Source organism: Etheostoma cragini, chromosome 4 (genome assembly GCF_013103735.1).
Source record: "Etheostoma cragini isolate CJK2018 chromosome 4, CSU_Ecrag_1.0, whole genome shotgun sequence".
NCBI lineage: Eukaryota > Metazoa > Chordata > Actinopteri > Perciformes > Percidae > Etheostoma > Etheostoma cragini.
The window spans coordinates 24443513-24461447 of NC_048410.1; the positions used below are offsets into that span (position 1 = coordinate 24443513).

The 17935-nt window shown below is 41.5% G+C and overlaps 1 protein-coding gene and 1 long non-coding RNA gene across 3 annotated transcripts in view; one reads left to right on the top strand and one right to left on the bottom strand.

Moving 5' to 3' along the window:
- Positions 1-17935, bottom strand: part of LOC117943172 (receptor-type tyrosine-protein phosphatase gamma-like) — a 455813-nt gene that overhangs the window by 71698 nt on the left and 366180 nt on the right. For both annotated transcript variants that reach the window (XM_034869129.1, XM_034869128.1), the window contains exons 8-9: positions 10918-11110; positions 21-205 (exon numbers count right to left, since the gene is read on the bottom strand). In XM_034869129.1, the coding sequence (XP_034725020.1) occupies positions 21-205; positions 10918-11110 (378 nt within the window). The remainder of the gene's footprint in view (positions 1-20; positions 206-10917; positions 11111-17935) is intronic.
- LOC117943202 overlaps positions 9472-17935 on the top strand; it is a 57499-nt gene continuing 49035 nt past the window's right edge. Inside the window, exons 1-2 of the long non-coding RNA XR_004656314.1 lie at positions 9472-9641; positions 12319-12320. This is a non-coding gene — a long non-coding RNA (uncharacterized LOC117943202). The remainder of the gene's footprint in view (positions 9642-12318; positions 12321-17935) is intronic.

The window sequence follows — 17935 nt, forward strand, 5'->3', positions numbered from 1 at the left end:
CCAGCCCCTCCCAGTCTCACCAGTTTGTGTTTGGCGTCGGTGAGGTGCGTCTCCTCGTAGCTGTCGTCATGGGTGGTCCAACTGTACGACACCAGGAAGTGGAGGATGGGCGGGTGGTAGGTGACCTCGGGACGCGCCCAGCGCACAACCAGAGCACTGGCGTTGACATGCTGCACCTTCATGTTGATGGGAGCACTGCTGCATGCTGGGAACAGGATGGAGGCAGGGACAGGAGACACCAAGAAGGGATAGAGGGGGACATTTACAGGAATGGAGGATGGAGGAAGAAAGTAAAAGCAGATAAAGAAAAGGGGAGATAAGAAAAGTGGAAATGAAAGGATGTACCAGAAAGGAAGAAAGGAAGGAAGGGTTGGTGTGAAGGAGGAATTGGGAAAGATATGACAAGTAAGAGGAGGAGGAGAAAAAGAGAGAGATTTAATGACACAATACATCAGCTCAGCTTATCTTAAATAATACAATCAGACTTAGACAGATACTGAGAGACTGAAAGAGAGAGAGAGACTGAGAGAGAGAGACACTGAGAGACAGAGAAAAGGAGGAAGAGGTGGAGAGAGCGAGACAGTGAGTGTTATGTGAGCGTGAGTTGTATTCATGATGTGTTATTAATATTGCTGTGAGATATTCTGAGTCATCCAGACACACAGCCACACACACACACACACACACACACACACACACACACTTGTGTATTAATGGCTGTATTCTCCACACAGTACACAACCATTTTCTCTAAAGGGTCCAGTAACCAGTACCAGACACGTTCATATATAGTCTCCTTCAGGCAAAAAGCAGCCAACTGACTTTGCCTTTAAATAACTGGCAGTGGCAGGAATGAAGCCAGACACACACACATTATGTGTTTTGTTATGAATTTACCAATACACACTACTGCACAATAACCCTCCATTCATTGTAATTGGGGCAACCCTGCGCTGACTGCTACTGACCACTAGATGTCTCTGTTTGACCAGCGAGCTTTCATGCCAATAAATACTATGGATGGGAGTATTTCCTTTCTGATATTTTATAATTATAACTGTACATTCTTAAATACTGAATGGGGACCAGGCCTTTGTCTGAAACAGGTTTAAATGAGACAAAGGGCTTTTTCATTTCCCGAGTATACCTTGGGGTGAATGCAGAGGGTACATCCATGTGTCAATGCACTAGAAATATTATAAGTCGAATGCAAAGTTCAATGCTAACTTCCTGCATGTTTATCAGAGTTAATAATACGTAGTATACATTCCCAAAGACGTATTTCATCAGTATAACAACATGGCATACCCTTCAGTGTATCTTCTCTTACAGAAATACTGGACACTATTTCAAACTTTTTCTTTTTCCATTCTGCCATTTGGCAATTGCTGTTAAGCTACACTCAGTGAAACGTGACACTTTCTGTGCAGATGTTTTCCATTAAAAGCCTTTTAGCAGCTCAAAGGGCATTGTCCCCGGTGGGCTTTTAATGTGACACATCTGCAGGAAGTATTCTGTTCAGTTCACTGATGGTAGAGCAGCAGCAACTAGAAATAAATCGAGAATGAAAACAGTTTTTGCGTTAAAAAAGAGACCTATAGAAGCGGAGTGGTGAGCATGACATGACTGTGTTAAGGGATGGAATTACTGCTGTACAAATAAATACTATGATAAATATGAGAATTTACTATGTACACAAATAGAGTCCAGGTAAATCCACCCTTCCCACTATTTACTACCGGCCTTTTTTTACTTAAATACCATATTAAAATGTACAATATTTTTCTTATTCTTTTAAGCAGTAAGTAGGTAAAATGTGTTTACAGAGTGTTTTTCAATGATAAATAATGTATATCACAAAGTGCTTTGCATAAAACATGCAAGATGGTACATAGCAGTAAGTCTAATAGTGCTCACATTAGTCTTTTTCACTTTTTCCCTTTCCTTTATGGTTTTATATATTTTATTTGTGCACATTATAGGTTAACAAAGTGGGAAAGCCCAAATTCGCCCCCCCAAAGGGACTTACCATCTCTAACAGAAAACACTGTTCACAAACTGCCTCAGACACCTCTAGTGGAGTTCAACCTTTACTTCAGAGATGAACGTGTCTCACTTTGTAACACGCAGTGTAATGCTCGCCTAGCTTCTAGCGCAGCACGCCTCATACTCTGCTTCTGACTGGCTAGTAGTCCTTAACTAGGTATTGTCAGGGTATGCCCTCATACTCTGCTTCTGACTGGCTACTAGTCCTTACCTAGGTACTGTCAGGGCACTCTGCCCTGAGACTCTGCTTCTGACTGGCTAGTAGTCCTTAACTAGGTACTGTCAGGGTACGCCCTCATACTCTGCTTCTGACTGGCTACTAGTCCTTAGGTACTGTCAGGGTACGCCCTCATACTCTGCTTCTGACTGGCTAGTAGTCCTTACCTAGGTACTGTCAGGGTACGCCCTCATACTCTGCTTCTGACTGGCTACTAGTCCTGACTTAGGTACTGTCAGGGCACTTTGCCCTGAGACTCTGCTTCTGACTGGCTAGTAGTCCTGACTTAGGTACTATGCATGTGCAACTCCCAACACAGATGGAATAGAAGTGAGATGCCTCACTCTGTAGCTGAAACGGAGAGCTCAACACACAGGGTGAAATGAGGAGCGGCAGCAATGTGCAGCAAAAGAAAAATATGGTGTTTTTGGAAAATTAAACCATGTAAACCTACTCTGATATAACCTCTTAATACAATTATGAACCTGAAAATGAGCATAATATGAGGTCTTTAAGGCAAGCGTGGCATCAAACATTTAATTTAGTCGTTTAATGAATGTTTCTGGACAAATTGACAAAGTCATTTCCCATTGACATTTTTGCAGAAATTCAGAAGACAAGATCAAAAACAGCATTTTTTTTATTTAAGTAAATGGACAAAGTATGTATGTGGACCCTTGTTGTGTACTTCTAGTCTGAGGTGCTGTTTGAAATCCTGACATCAATTAAATTCCCTCCAAATATTATTTAGCAAATCCAATTTGTAGGATAAAAATATTTTTTTACTAATGGCGGTGGAGAAAGATGCGAGCGAAGCCATTCGGTCTGCTGTGGCAACGCTGCCGAATGTCCAGAAGTTAAAGCCAGAGCAAGAACAGTCTTTGCTGAGTTTTGTAGGCCATGATGTTGTGGCCCTCCTCCCCACGGGACTTGGGAAAAGTTTGATTTTCAAGATTGCTCCATTAGTGTGGAATCAACTGGAACGCAGACTGTGAGCTAAATATGATCACCCAACATCAGTGCTGGAACTGACGGATTCTCCTGTTGCTGAATAGGGGCACATATAATCCCTGTTCTATAATGGTGGAAAGCTTTCAAACAAGAGTAGAGGTTGTCGTTGTTAGCAGCAGACTGACGATGGAATAACATGTTTAACATCACTTTTGGTACAATGTGGCTATAGTCCATGCACTTTGGTCAGCGTGTCGGTAGTGTAACTTTATGCGAAGCAGCATTAATAACACTGCTCACTGCTGCATAAGAGGGAGTAGCATATTACCATCGAAAAATGCACGTAATGATTATTCCAAACACTGTATCATATTATGCAAATGCAGAAGGTAATTCGATGATGAACACGGGTTGATTGAGAAAAGAGCTCACGTGCCTGGTGGAACCAAATTGATTAGCTTGCTCATAAAGAGCTGCAGTGGAGTTTTTCTATTCATAACCTGCAGTCGAGCCCCATGTGGCTTAGCATTACTAAAGCCATTAGTCACACACACACAAAAGCACACACGTTCACAAAGTAGAACACACACATGCACACACACCATTTGGAAGTCAAGCAGCGAATGACCTCTACGCAGGGAAAACATATTTAACAGATTATATCAACTTGGGCCCAGTCGACCATACCCTGTGTGTGTTGTCACAAGTTAGAACATTAACACCACCATGACTGCAGTCACAGGCCTACATTCACAATGTGAATTTAAAGCTATAGTGCACAACTACTTTATGGTAAAGCCAGTGCATAGTTTTTATCCCCCCCATGAGGAATTCTAAGTAATGACACCCACATGATACAAGACTTCCGTGATCACGCACCACCCCCACCCCTCCTCCACACAGTTGCTAGTAGTCAAGGAGGACACGGACGATTAAAAAAACAAGATCAACTCTACAGAAGAGGTCATTATCTTCACTTGAGATTCTGCGCTGAGAGTCACCGGATGACACCATTTTGTCAACATAGTCATACTGAGAAATACAGAGAGTTGTGGAGCTGCTAGTCTTAATTAGGATCATATCAACTCATTTGGCAATGGCTTGAATGCAACTTTTGTTCATTAATACATTTCTGTTTAGAAATTGGTGTGATGCGTTTTATGTCCCAGATGAAAATGGGAAACAGTACAAACATCGCCAAAGGTAACCATTTGTTTTAAAAAAAAGTGACAAAAACACAATTGCAAAAACAAAAGAACTGGAAAAATGTGACCAACAATATGTGATAAAATTGACAAAAACACAAAAGTTGCATAATTGACGGGAAGACCACAAGAGGGTTAATCCTCCGTGTAAGCAATTGTGTGGTGGATGGGTGTGGATGGCGCCTGATCCACTTAAAGGATATTAATAAGAACATGAAATTACAAAATTAGGTATAAACATTAGGTTGTGTCCAGGTGACCTGATTTACGGCCTGGGTCAGCCAAGCGGGGTGGGGTGATGTTTTGAGGAGATGTTATTCTGCTCATGGCTCCAGAACGTCAGCCGGAGAGTCTTGGACAGCGTGCTCTTCACCAAGGGTGCATGTTTTATTTCAACTTTTTTGTGGGGGGTGGGCACATAACAACATTAGGGCGTCATTCCCATCATAGTAAAAATTTTTTGCATATTCAAAACATCAGGCGTGTTTCGGGATATCTTTGTTTGTTTTTTGTACAGATGTACTGTACATCTCAAGATATCTGTAAGAGAATGAGACCCTGTTAACGGCAGAAACTCCAAATGTTTAAATCTACATAAATCTTAATCAGGGTAAGCTATCAAAGAAGTATATTTCCAACAATTTTTAAACGGGGGTTATTTAAAAGGGTAGTATTAGTTTCTTTAATATCAAATTGCTTGTGTCTTCATCAGCAAACCTGTGCTATAGAGCTGTTACTACCGCGGTAGGGTGATGAAGAGACCCTCTTATGGCTTTCATCGATGATAAATGGGCCATCACACACACACACACACACGCACACACGCACGCACGCACGCTTGCACGCACGCACGCACGCACACACAGCAGAGACGTCTGGATGGCAGTGAGTGATGGGGACTATAGAGCCCAATCACACAGAACAGAACATTCGTAGAGGGGGTGTCTGACACAGGTACAACCCACATAGGACCTCTCTGATCTCTCTCCTTCTCTTTCTCTCTCTCTCTCTCTCTCTCTCTCCCTCTCTCTCATAAGTCTCTGAGAGGCCATTTGGAGGAGGAAAGGACATCTTTGGCCCTGCAGCATGTTGACCACAGTTGATCGATGAGCGGGTCTTAATTGTGGGTCGGTCTGTGGGGCTTTGCAGTCGGATGGATTGGGTGGGAACTCAGTCACAGTACTACAGCATACAGGCCTATCTGCTGTTAGACATGCATCATAGGCACTGTAGTGAAGGGGCTAAATCCGGCTTCACACTGTTATTAGTTGTTTACAGTTAAAGGAGTATGGAGATCATGAGTATCCAAATGATTTATTTTCATTCTTCACTACCTGCCGAGGTGCCCTTAAGCAGGACACAAAAAGTCCAACTGGAACTGCTATTATTTAGAACTGGACATAGCAGTCATCCAATGAAGAACATGGGAAGGCAGTGAGAAAAGGGAAGGAGCATGGTCTATGTTGCTTCAAACTCTGTGTATCAGTGTTGCGTCCCCAGGTATCAACAGTTAGTGAATAACCCGTTGCATAAACAACAGGACTAACGGCCCACACTATGAAAATATGACCCAGATTGTAGAAAGAAATGATTTATCCTTCAACAATGAGCTGGGCCAGAGGAAAACATCAGTCAGCAATGACACAACATTAACATGACATTTACAGTACATTACTGATGACATTGATTGACACGTCAACTTTCCTAAGTAGTAACCTTGTGTTTCAAATGAGGGGGAACGCCGTTCCAGGAGTAAAAGTCGGAATGGAAAAAAGAAAAATAGAGAAAATTCTTTTTTTGGTGGGCTAAATCATTTATCTATGATTTATTTATCGATTTGAACGCAGCACAGATGCTGGTTAGCTTTGCCACTAGTTTTCAAACACAACAGACAAAGAAGCTGCGGCTCGCTTTTAAATTTCGGAAACACTTTACTTATAGGTATCTACATAAGAGTGACATGACACAGTCATGACACATGAACCCTATCCCTAACCATAACCATACAAAGAACCCTAACTTTTAAAATGTCCACTATTAACGAAAATGAACGAGCGTCACTTAACGTTAGGCTACAGACTGGATGCCGGTAGGAGGGCCTGCAGTTCGGCGCAGGTCTACAATTTCGCCCTTTTCACATAATTTAATATCATAATTTCAATACAGGGGCGTAGCCTAATAGCATAAACAGTTTGTGTTAACTAGTACTCTCCCTTTTCTGCCACATCTTAAATAATCAAAATGAGTAACTGTTGCAGGACAATCGGATATGAAATATGTAAATACTGCTATACTGCTCCGCCTTTCTGCATTAAAACTCATCTATAACCTCTGTTGCTGTTTTGTAACAAGCAACCAACCAATAGCAAAAGGTAGCACTTAGATGGCACTTGCATTGCTCACTTATTACTTGATACAGCACTTGTATCTTTTTGTAAAACTGTTATTATTATAGTATTAGATGTTACGGAGGGACATAATTCAATAGTAGTAGTGACCTTTGAGCAGCTATTAAAAGTTATGCATATGCAAAGCTGTTCACTGTTTAACTTTTACTTGTGTTGATGCAAATGTTGCCATGGTTGTGGTTTTCAGTTGGAGCTTTTCCTGTTGTATGTGGTTAATTCATTCCCAGTTGTGCTTGTTTCCCTGTCATTTGTTCACCATTTCCTGTTTTGCAGTATTATTCTGTCTTTGTGTCTTCATGCTTCAGTTTCCTGTTTTACTTTGTAGTCTGTTTCTCCTGCGCCATGTCTTGTTTTACTTCCTGCCTTGTGTTTTCCTGCCTCTGTGATTGTCTGCCCCGCCCTGGTGTTCCACCTGTTCATCCGCCCTCATGTCACCTTTCCCTTGTTCCTACCCTCCTTACCTCGTGTAGTTACTCTCTGTGCTTTCTTTGTCTGCCGTCCGGTCGTTGTCATTACGTGTTTTCCTGTGCTGTTCTGAGTCATTCCCTGCGTCTCTCCCTGAGTAATTTTGTGTTCATGTGTTTTGGGATTTTCCTTTTGCCACTATGTAAGTAGCTATGCAAAATCCAGAACTGAATAGGAAGGGCCATGTTTAATGTTTAATCTTTGCTGGTGTCGGATGTGAAGCCGGTTGGTCTTATTTTCTTGATTGAAAACTTTTTTTCCATTGCTTATTTTTATTTGTCATTTACGACAATAACCCTGGGTCCAAACCGTAAGAAAAAAAACATCCAAGGGTGATTTATACTAACCCTAACCCAAACATAAGTAGAGAAACGGAGAGATTTCAGTAATGGCCTTGATCCATAATGGACTTCATAATGACAAAACAGCTAAAGAGGAAACTAATATTGGTGCTTTCATTTGCTTCAGAATACAATAAGTATATTTCCACAAATGTTGGAGTGGGGTTTTAACAACACCCAAACACTGTTACTCTCTATAGGCATCTATCCAGTCAGTCAGGGACACAAACAGAGAGTAGCATCATTACTGATGGGAAACAATCAGGAGAAGGAGGAGGCGGTTCAGGCTGAGCTTCATGAAAATGAAATAAACTATTACAGAGAGGGGAGGGGGACTAGAAATCAAATGAGTCATGCACTTTAGCTGCTGCTGTATGGGTTTTCACTTTGCAACAGCACCTGTGTGTTGTGTGTTGTATGTTGTCAGGTTCGGGAGAGTGCAGGGTTTAGAAGCCAGCGAAACACTCACACCCACTTTCGAGTTGGACCCTTAGCCCTCTCAGGTGTGGCTATGGTTTTAGAGCTTTATTGTAAATTTTGTCTTTGCTTTTCCCCCAGCTGTCCTTCCTCCTCCTCTTCCTCCTCCTCCTTCTCCTCTTCCTCCTCCTCCTCCTCATCTGCCTCTTCTGCATTTCCTCTGCCAGCCGTATAGATCTGCTTACATCAAACATGTCCCACTTCAGTGCTCAAGGACATACTGCAAGCACAGTGTGCCAGAACACACACATACAATATGTGTATGTGTGTGTGTGTGTGTGTGTGTGTGTGTGTGTGTTTGTTTGTGTGTGTGTGTGTGTCTGCGTGCTTGTAGGCGATGCACCTCTCTCCTTCCTAGTCGGCCATATGGAAGTGTGTATGAGGGGAAAGAAGGGGACGAATCCTGCTAGGACAGTTGACACAGCACAGATGCTGGGCCACGCGCAAACACTTACAAACACACAGAGAAACACTCAGACACATGCATGCACTTAAACACACACACACACACATACACACACACACACACACACACACACACACACACACACACACACACACACACACACTGTATGTGTGGTGTTGTTTGAGTGGTAATGAGGCAGTAGCGGGAGGACGGCTGGTGGGCCTCCCACTGCCTTATGGTAGGGGAGTTACACAGCTCGCCCAGACCACACACACTCACACGCACAGGCACACACACACACACACACACACACACACACACACACACACACACACACACACACACACACACACACACACACGGCAAGGCAATCAGTTTCCTCTGGGCATATGAGCAACACTGAATATCCCTCATTTATTAACATTAAGAAATGTCACCATCCAGGAGTAATGTGAAAATGTTGAAGCAGTTTAGAAAGAAAAGAGGGGGGAGTTTAATAGATCAGTGGGATGAAAAAGAGGTAGCACTATATGTACTATGATAGTGACTAAGTGGACAAAGTTAAACACGTTCACGCTGAAATAAAATAGGAATACAATGAACAATTTGCCGTCATAAAACCAGTAATGCCTTCTATGTAATATGTAGTGCAACATATGGAGTTATTTCTCTATAATACTATAATATTATAAATCAAATACATCTACATCTCAAATTATATTGCTTTCATTTCAGCACTTAAACATGTTCATCCTAGTGTTGTTCATTACTATCATGACCTAATTTAATTATTCCTAGAAAATAAGGATTTTGAATGGCTCGAGGCAGGCACATTTCTCTTTTTTAAGACTTTTACATTGAACAAGCTGAGTTTTCCCCAACCTACAGTGTGTTGGCTTGTGGCCTTGGTAAACACACACAAAAAAAACAAACTTTGTTAGAAGCCTTTGGCGTTTGTTGTCCATGCAAAAAGTCTCCTTTAGCGTCATATTTAGGCGCGCTTGCTCGGGACACTTGGCATCACTTTTTGACGCTCTGGGTCGGGCTGTACGTTTAACTGACATGCGGCACAAGAACTGGACTGTTAGGTTTAAGAAAAATGGTGGGTGGGGTTATAAAATGTACGTTATTATAACCCCACTGTACGTTTCAGTGACATGCAGGACAAGAATGGGACATGAACCCCGGTCTCCTGGGTAAAAGTCCTGTGCTGTTTGACCTATCCACCGTCCAAACCTACCTACTTATGCAGATTTACCGTCTTTCATTCTACTTTCTACCGTTGTCTCTCTTAATACTACGTCCTCATCCAGCGCCGCGGTCGGCCCGGTGAATTCCATACAGACGCTAAAGAGAGAGAGCCTATGACCAAGCGTCAGTGTTTTGAACGTTGGCAGTGAGAACGTGTTGCCTTGGTGTATAGTTGGAATTAAAACTGATTTGGGTTCAAACTTTAAAAACTTGAGTTACTATATAAATTAGGACTGGGCAATATATTGATATTGTATCGATATAAATATATGAGGCTAGTTATAGTCTTAGATTTTGGATATCATAACATTCTGATATGTGTTGTCTTTTCCTGTTTGTAAAGGCTACATAACATTAGAGGGATGTCATATTCTGAATGCACCAGACTGTTCTAGCTGCTCCATTATTTTCCTTTTTTACCCACATAGTTATTAACCCTTGTGTTGTTCTCGGATCAAATGTGACTCGTTTTCAAAGTTTTTTTTATATCAGAAGTATGGGTTTCTTTCAACTAAATTGCCCAAAGTAACTTGGATGCATGCATTTACGTTGTATGGAATCCATGCATTATTCATCCCAGGTAAAAGTAATGATTACGTCCATTGAATTTTGTGTTTTATTTAATTTGATAGCATTTGAGAAAAATGTTTAACTGGTTTTAAAACCGGATCCTGCCTACACTTTGACATATACCATCTGTGGTTTACCCAACTTCCTCTGATGTCTGTGATCTTGACCATTAGTCAGAATAATTCATCCTTTTTGGTTTTTTTAACTCGAAAGTTAGGTATGATGTCATATAAATCAAGTTTACTGACCATGAATTAAAAAAACGTTCATGGTTCATGGAACAAACAGTTCATGGTTGACAACACAAGGGTTATATGAAAATAACTGATGATTATTTATCAAAAATCTAATTCTATGCATATAGTTGTCAACCCTACAATTTCGCCACAAAATCGACATTGAGGTATTTAATCAAAAATATTGGGATGTTTGATTTTTGGGATGGGATGTTTTGATTTTTTTTTAAAAATATTGGGATGTTTGATTTTTTATCACCCAGCTCTGGTACAAATGACCCTCTCTTGATTAAGATCGTAGTATAGACACCTTACATCGGAAAGTCTCAGCACCGCTACTGTACCTTTGGAAGCTTCGGTGCCGTAAGGTCCGCTGCCGCTGTCAGTCAGATCCGGCAGCCAGGCGTCTTTGACTGCTGACTTAAAGACGTGACGGTTGTCCAAGCTCTGGATGGGCCTGAAGTTGCTGCGCAGATACTCCACCGACTTCACATGGTCCTGCTGCTCTGTGGTGAAGATGGAGTAGAAGGCCTCCAACTGGTGCCGGCGGGAGCAAAGACATGGCAGAGACAGGAATGGAGAGAGAAGAGCGGAGTTAGCGCCAGCCACAACTCCCATCCTGTGGCCATTTGGAGTCGGTGTTTTTTTGCATCCATCATACAGCAGCAAGAACCCCTTTTACTCACTAACCAATACAAACACTGTGAGACTGCAACGCAGACATCTAATTGATATACAAGAGGAGACAAAATAAAATTTTCATGATCCCCATGAGAAAAGTGGGTCACTGCTGCAGCAAAGCAAAGACTTTACATAAAACATTGAATTCAAAGGAGATATTCAGAACACATGACCAATAATCCCAACGTATGAAGAGAATACTCAAGTGAAGGATATGAATAAATACTAAATCCATTGCAAAATATCACTGGGACACTTTTAAACTGTGGGAACATCATTCATTTTTTTTTGTTTTTCTGTTTGTTTATGAATTAAACAAATTAGATACCACATGGCATTCAGTGAGCATGTTGGCAGGCACATTTCCTTCTAGATTTTAGTTTTGGTGCTAAGCTATAGCGGTGTCCCCATCTAAGAATTTTCAGTCGAATCAGAATTGTCAAGCCTTGCCTATCGGTGACTGATCATCGAATCATGTGGGTGGGAGTTGGGGGCGACCATCGGTGTGAAAGTTAAATCTCTCATGGGGTTGGATTTATTTACCCACTTTGAAACGATTTTTTCAAAAGCTTCAAAGATTTTCGACAGGATGTGGTTGAGCGAGCAGGAGAGGGACTGAAGAGAGCGAGCGTCGTCAAAACAAAGCAGTGAATAAATATAATGTTGTTCCCACCGATTCATCACTAGCAAGGCAGTTGTCACAACTGACAGGCAAGGAAAGCATGTCACTTTCACTAATGGTGTCCACATTCATATCCAGACACAACAAATGATATGTCCAGCTACAAAAAAGCCTAAAAGTCGTTACAACGGAAGTACAGATTGGTTGCTATAGAGATGATACATCGTCTCATCTCATCTTATTGGTGTAAACTGGCAGCTTTCAGAAGTTTCCACTCATCTGGTCCAGAACCTTTAGTCTGGTCTGGCCTATGCGGCGCTGCGAGGATTCAACGGGGAGACTGGCAGTCGAATCAGGCTCTTTCCATCAAAGCGTCAAATGTTCAGTTATTTGGGATCAACCCTGTTAAGCTAAGCTACAGTTTTTTTTATTCCTTTAAAAGATGTGCACCTGTCAAGTCCAAAATGTGAAATAACGTGTATCTGCTCATAAAAGAAGTTAAAACAAAGTTAAAGAGATATTAATACCAGATTGAGTAGGACCTCCAGACCTCAGCCAGAAACATAACAGGAATACAGTCTGTCAATGCAGGGAGTTTAGTACAAGCATAATGAATTGACATATGGACATAACAAAGATGCAGTCAGTGTTTTATTGCATAAAGCAACCATAGACACACTCCAAATGGCACTTCACATCGTGTTGGAATCGGCCAATTTCTTGAAATAGACAGGTTTTTGATAACCGCTTTGAAGTAAAGAATTGTTGTCACCAGTTATGTTGCATTATTTGCAGAGACTGCATCTGAAAGAGCCAATGCCCCCAAAAGCTTAGCCCCTCAGCATTCTAGATCCAGTAAATCTAGTTGCCAAACTCATAACAGACGCGTGATGGATTGTGAGTCAGAAATATTCAAACTACAATGGTCTGATTCTGGTGCAACTGTGGCCCAAAGCTGCAATCACAAAGAGGCAGTCATATTGAACTGGTCATGAAACACAATAAATCACTAAAACCTAACAATCTACTTTGGTGGATATTTGCATATTCAGATAATTCAGACAATTTGAAAAAGCAGCTTTGAAAACAAGTCAGATTGTCAGGCTTTAAACCAGACAATTAAACCACCAGAGTGATGAGAAGTCAGGTTCCTGATTCCTGATGGGAAAATGGCCCTGAGGGTTTTTGATCCAAAAGGTCTCTCACCAGAGGAGATGTTTGAATCTGTCAAGTGCCAATCCTCCCTACATCTGTTAATTCAAAAACATGAACTTTCAGTGAGTGTGGGTGCTCGTGGCCTGCATCTCTGAAGTGCTGTCCCAGGGGATTACTGCAGTTTTGGAGTTTGGAATGCATACGCATGTACTGCCAGTCTGTCTTTCAAGCTGTGTTTTTTTGGTATAAAGCAACCAAAGACACACTCCAAACGGTACTGTAGATAGTGTTGGAGTTGCCAAGTTGGTGAAATAGTCACTTTTGATAACCACATAGAATTACAAGTAATTTCACAATATTAGTAGAGACTGCATCTGAAAGAGCAAAAAAGCTTGGCCCATCAGCATTCTAGATCCAGTAAATCAAGTTGCCAAACTCATGCCAGATGCGTGATGGATAGTGAGACAGAAACAAATCTAAGTACACTGGTCTGATTCTGAAAGTGCTGCTAAAAGGGGCTGATTGTGTCACACAACTGGCCCAACCCCGGAAACCAGGCCAAATCTTACAAAGACGTATGAGCCAAAGCCATCTTACATTCGCTTACACCCGGTAGAGTTGGATGAATACTTAGTTTGGTTTGGGAAAGTAGAAAGTCTTAAAAGGCCGGACATTGATCCAAGTAGAAGAAATTTGTGTACTTTAGTTTCAGTAAAACGGTTCCCAAACTCGTTGGAATAAGAATTCAGCAGTCATGTTATCAAGCTGTGAACATTTTGTACAGCTTTGGGTTAATGTTGAACTTGGCCTCTTCCTGCATGTTGGCATTTGTCAGATGCGTGCTGGGTTGCAAGACGTGCGACCAGACATGGATTTGCACTGTGTGACTGAAGTGTCATCTTTCTGTCTGTGTTGGCAGATGGATACGCTGTACAATGTGTTTGGAAGCAATGCATGCAGACAAACAGCTTGTGTGCAAGGGAGTGTTGGGAGGAGGAGGGGGTGTTGAGAGGAAGATTTAGTTTACAAAGGTAAATGTCTCGGTAAGGGGATGTCTGAGGACAGCAAATTCTTCCTGTGACTGTCTTTGTGCTGAATGACAATCAGGTGCTCTGAAGTAAGAAAAAAAAAAAAAAAAACTAAACCACAGCAAAATAAGGAGTGAATGAATTTTGAATGGGTTGTCCATGACTGATTACTGTGAGTTAGACTCCATATATATATATATATATATATATATATACTGTGTACTGACTAGACACCGCCTAGGGCTTCTATGAGACAGTTCCATCTAGGAAACTATCCTGTTAGCTCATTGTCATGTCTATGATTTACATAGTGGGATTTGTAGTTAGGCATGTCATGAGAAGACCTGTATGCAATGAACGTCAAAGTAGTTTTGGTACCTTTGACCATACCATATTTTGGCGTCACCCATCTGCTCACCCTCAGAAACAACAGAGGCCTAGTGATCCCAAGTCAAGGTACCGTTAAGGTGATTCGATTGGATGAGCACTGCATCCGACGGGCCTTTAACATCAACTCAGCAGCCAGTCAGGATACTAAACACTTAGTCTTACCCGGGGATAATCTTTGTTATGTATTGTAATTATTTATGAAGCTGTAATAAATATGAAAAGGTTTTGATATCAGTTAAAATATCAGAATAACAGACAAGTTCTTGTTTTTGTCCACATGCATGGGCGGCTGTGGCTCAGTGGCAAAGTGGTTGGTGGTTCAATCCCTAGCCCTGCAGTTTCGTGTCAAAGTGTCCTTGGCCAAGACACTGAACCCCGAGTTGCCCCTGAAGCTGTGCCATCGGAGTGTGAATGTGTGTGAACGATGAGCAGGTGGCACACTGTTTTAGAATGGTAAATGGTTCCTTTAGTATGTAAAGTATTTTGAGTAGTTGTTAAGACTAAACATACAGCCTATTTTTACTTTACTTTTTACGCTGGGCAGCTCTTACAACAAATTGCATATCAGGCATATAAAAGAAACTAGAAAAATTGCATGAGATTTGGACGATTTATGGTGATTTTATTTCCGTTAGACCTTGGCCTACATCGACACTGATGCGTTAAAGAGGAGTGGCTCCCCCGCGCCACGATGATGACTCTATTGACACATTTGTTCCAATGAATATATATATATATATATATATATATATATATCTGTAGTTAGACTGAAGAACTTACTCTCTCATCCAACAAAAAAGTTGGATCAAAAAGAGCAGCGTTTATGAATTCAGATTGAAATTATAATCCATTAATCACTTCTCTTGTAGTGGAAGCCGACTAGGGGTGTCACGATTTCCCAAATCCACGATCTGATTTGTCTTGAGATTTTAAGTTCAAGATTTGATTTAATTTTCAATTCAAACATTTTCTTGTCAGCGGTGGTGGCAATGCCACAAGAGGAGCCGCTAGATGGCAGAAAGGTTCTTAATTTAATGCACCATTAGTTTAACGAGATGCACATGAATGCAACATGGAGTCCCGTCGGCGCCTACATTCTTGGCCTTTGTTGTTTTTTTCCATAACTCACTCATGGAGAAGAAAATCTGTTACCAATGTGGAGACCTTGGGGAAGTAGGAGGATTTAACAGTTCTGTTGTTTCTCTGTCAGTAGCCATAGCGATAAGAACAGCTGCAGGCTACCGTTAACATAACATTGACCCTGTGTCTTTAGTTGCATGTTACCTGTCTATAAGCTACCACATGTCTGTTGTTTTTAATTCAGATGTCTGCATGTAGGCGTAGAGAAAAAAATATTGCGGGGGAATCTCCATTTCTGGAAAGCTCATTTTCAATTTTGAAGGTAAAATCTAAATTGTGTCTCCCCTACTTCCAACATTGATTGGAGTCCTCTGAGGATTATAACTCTATATATTAGATGTTATGACAATGTGGACAGCAGGTGTTGAGATTTCATACTTTTGTACACAGTGTGATAGGTAAGCCGACAATCCACCCCATTCTCGGGCCTCTTGCTAAGGAAACATAACAGCAGATGAGGAAGTCAGCCAGTTTTTTGTTTTTTTATCACGAGCAGAATGTGATTGCAGCAAATACAATTCCCAAACCCCCCCAAGCTGCTGCAAAACAAATGTAAAACGGCCATAAAACACCAGCCTGCCAGCTTTGGTGACCAGCTTTAGGGGTGACTTTCTGAGATGATGAAAGTCAAATCTGAGCGCGAAAGCAAAGGATTAATAAGAAAAAGCCAGGGTCTGATTCCACTGTTTACCGAGCCGTAGTAAGCCCTCAGGGTTTAGGCTGGATAGAAAACTAAAGATGGAGGTAACACTGTACGCCTGCAAGAATAAACACAGATCCAGTCAGAGCTCTTTAGCCTACTGCTTTGTGTTAGGTTTGCAGAGCTTTTTTTAAGGTGTTGCTTTGTTGTTAACTGCTGATTTATTTTTTATTTAAGGCCATTTTCTATTGTTCAGGTAGAAGGTTCCATTTCCCATCATGCCTTCGTGAGGATTTGGAAACAGGGAGGGATTTGTTATATGATTAAAGTGGGTGTGCGTGTGTGTGTGTATGTGTGTGTGTGTGTGTGTGTGTGTGTGTGTGTGTGTGGGGGGGGTTGAATGTATGAAACTGTTATCAGAAAAATACGGAAAGTACTACTACCTACCAGAACTGAACAGCCGTAGAGGGGTTCACTTTTACGTTAACCAATCAGAAGACGCCTTAAATTCACGAGCCAATCACAGCATGACATCCCTGTTTTGAACCTGTCTCTCTCTGCTACTAGGTTGTCATTTCAAGCTGAGAGCACTACCCTCCTCCTCCTCCCCGTGCTCCCCCGGGCTTCCTGGTCGGCTCCTGGTTCTCCTCCTCGGTTCGGTATTCGGCTTTCTCACACCACCATCAGTGTCTAGACTCCATCGGTGGGTCCGCTTCTGGCTTTCTAACCCTCTGAATTTATGTTGTATGTATCATTTCATAATGATGGAGTCTAATCTCCAAAGACTGGACATGTCATATCATGCATTCATACAATAAATCTTTGCGTATTTGCAACAAAGTCTGTCCTGATTGAAATAAGAGAAGAAAGAAGTGAAAGCCTTAGCAGACGAGTATATTAGTGTTCAGTTATACAAGTGATTGTCTTTCAGTTGTATTGACTCAGTGTCTTTCACCATCTTTTGTCCGGAAAACTCTTGAGGTTTCTTGTATTAGTCTTAAACACATTTCATTGACAGAATATTCTTAAAGCTGCATTAATATTATATTGATGATGATGTTTTCATAAATATAGTAATTTGTGTGTTTGTGTGAGATTAAGAGCACATTTTATGAGAATGCTAACAACAGTATGGTTTTACTGTGCTTAATGAACTATTTGCCGACTGCATTCATCATTTGTTTGTGTGTGTGTGGGTGTGTGTGTGTGTGTGTGTGTGTGCGCGTGTGTACGTGTCTCTGAATGATTACTATTCGTGGCTTGCCTCCAATCTGTGTTTCTGCTCACTCAATAGGCTGCAGTAGTCCCCGAGACGGAGAGCTTTCAGCTCTTCCTGCACATCTGGATCAAATGCAGACAGCACTGGCACACACAGCACAGCCCAGCCTCACTCCAGGCCAAGTTGAAACTTCTTCTCATCAGCCTACGCATCTGAGATGAAATCACTATACCATCAGAGCATCAAGCCTCGGTCACAGCAGAAATTAGCAGAGACAAATTCCTTGGACAGTATCAACAGCTTGTAATAGTTGCTATGCAGAACATAGTCTGTCTGAGAAACTGACTACACTTTACAGACATCAAATGAGACTTCTAAAGTCAGAAAATATACATTTAATATACAGTCTATATGTACATACAGTGGGTACGGAAAGTATTCAGACCCCTTTAAATTTTTCACTCTTTGTTTCATTGCAGCCATTTTC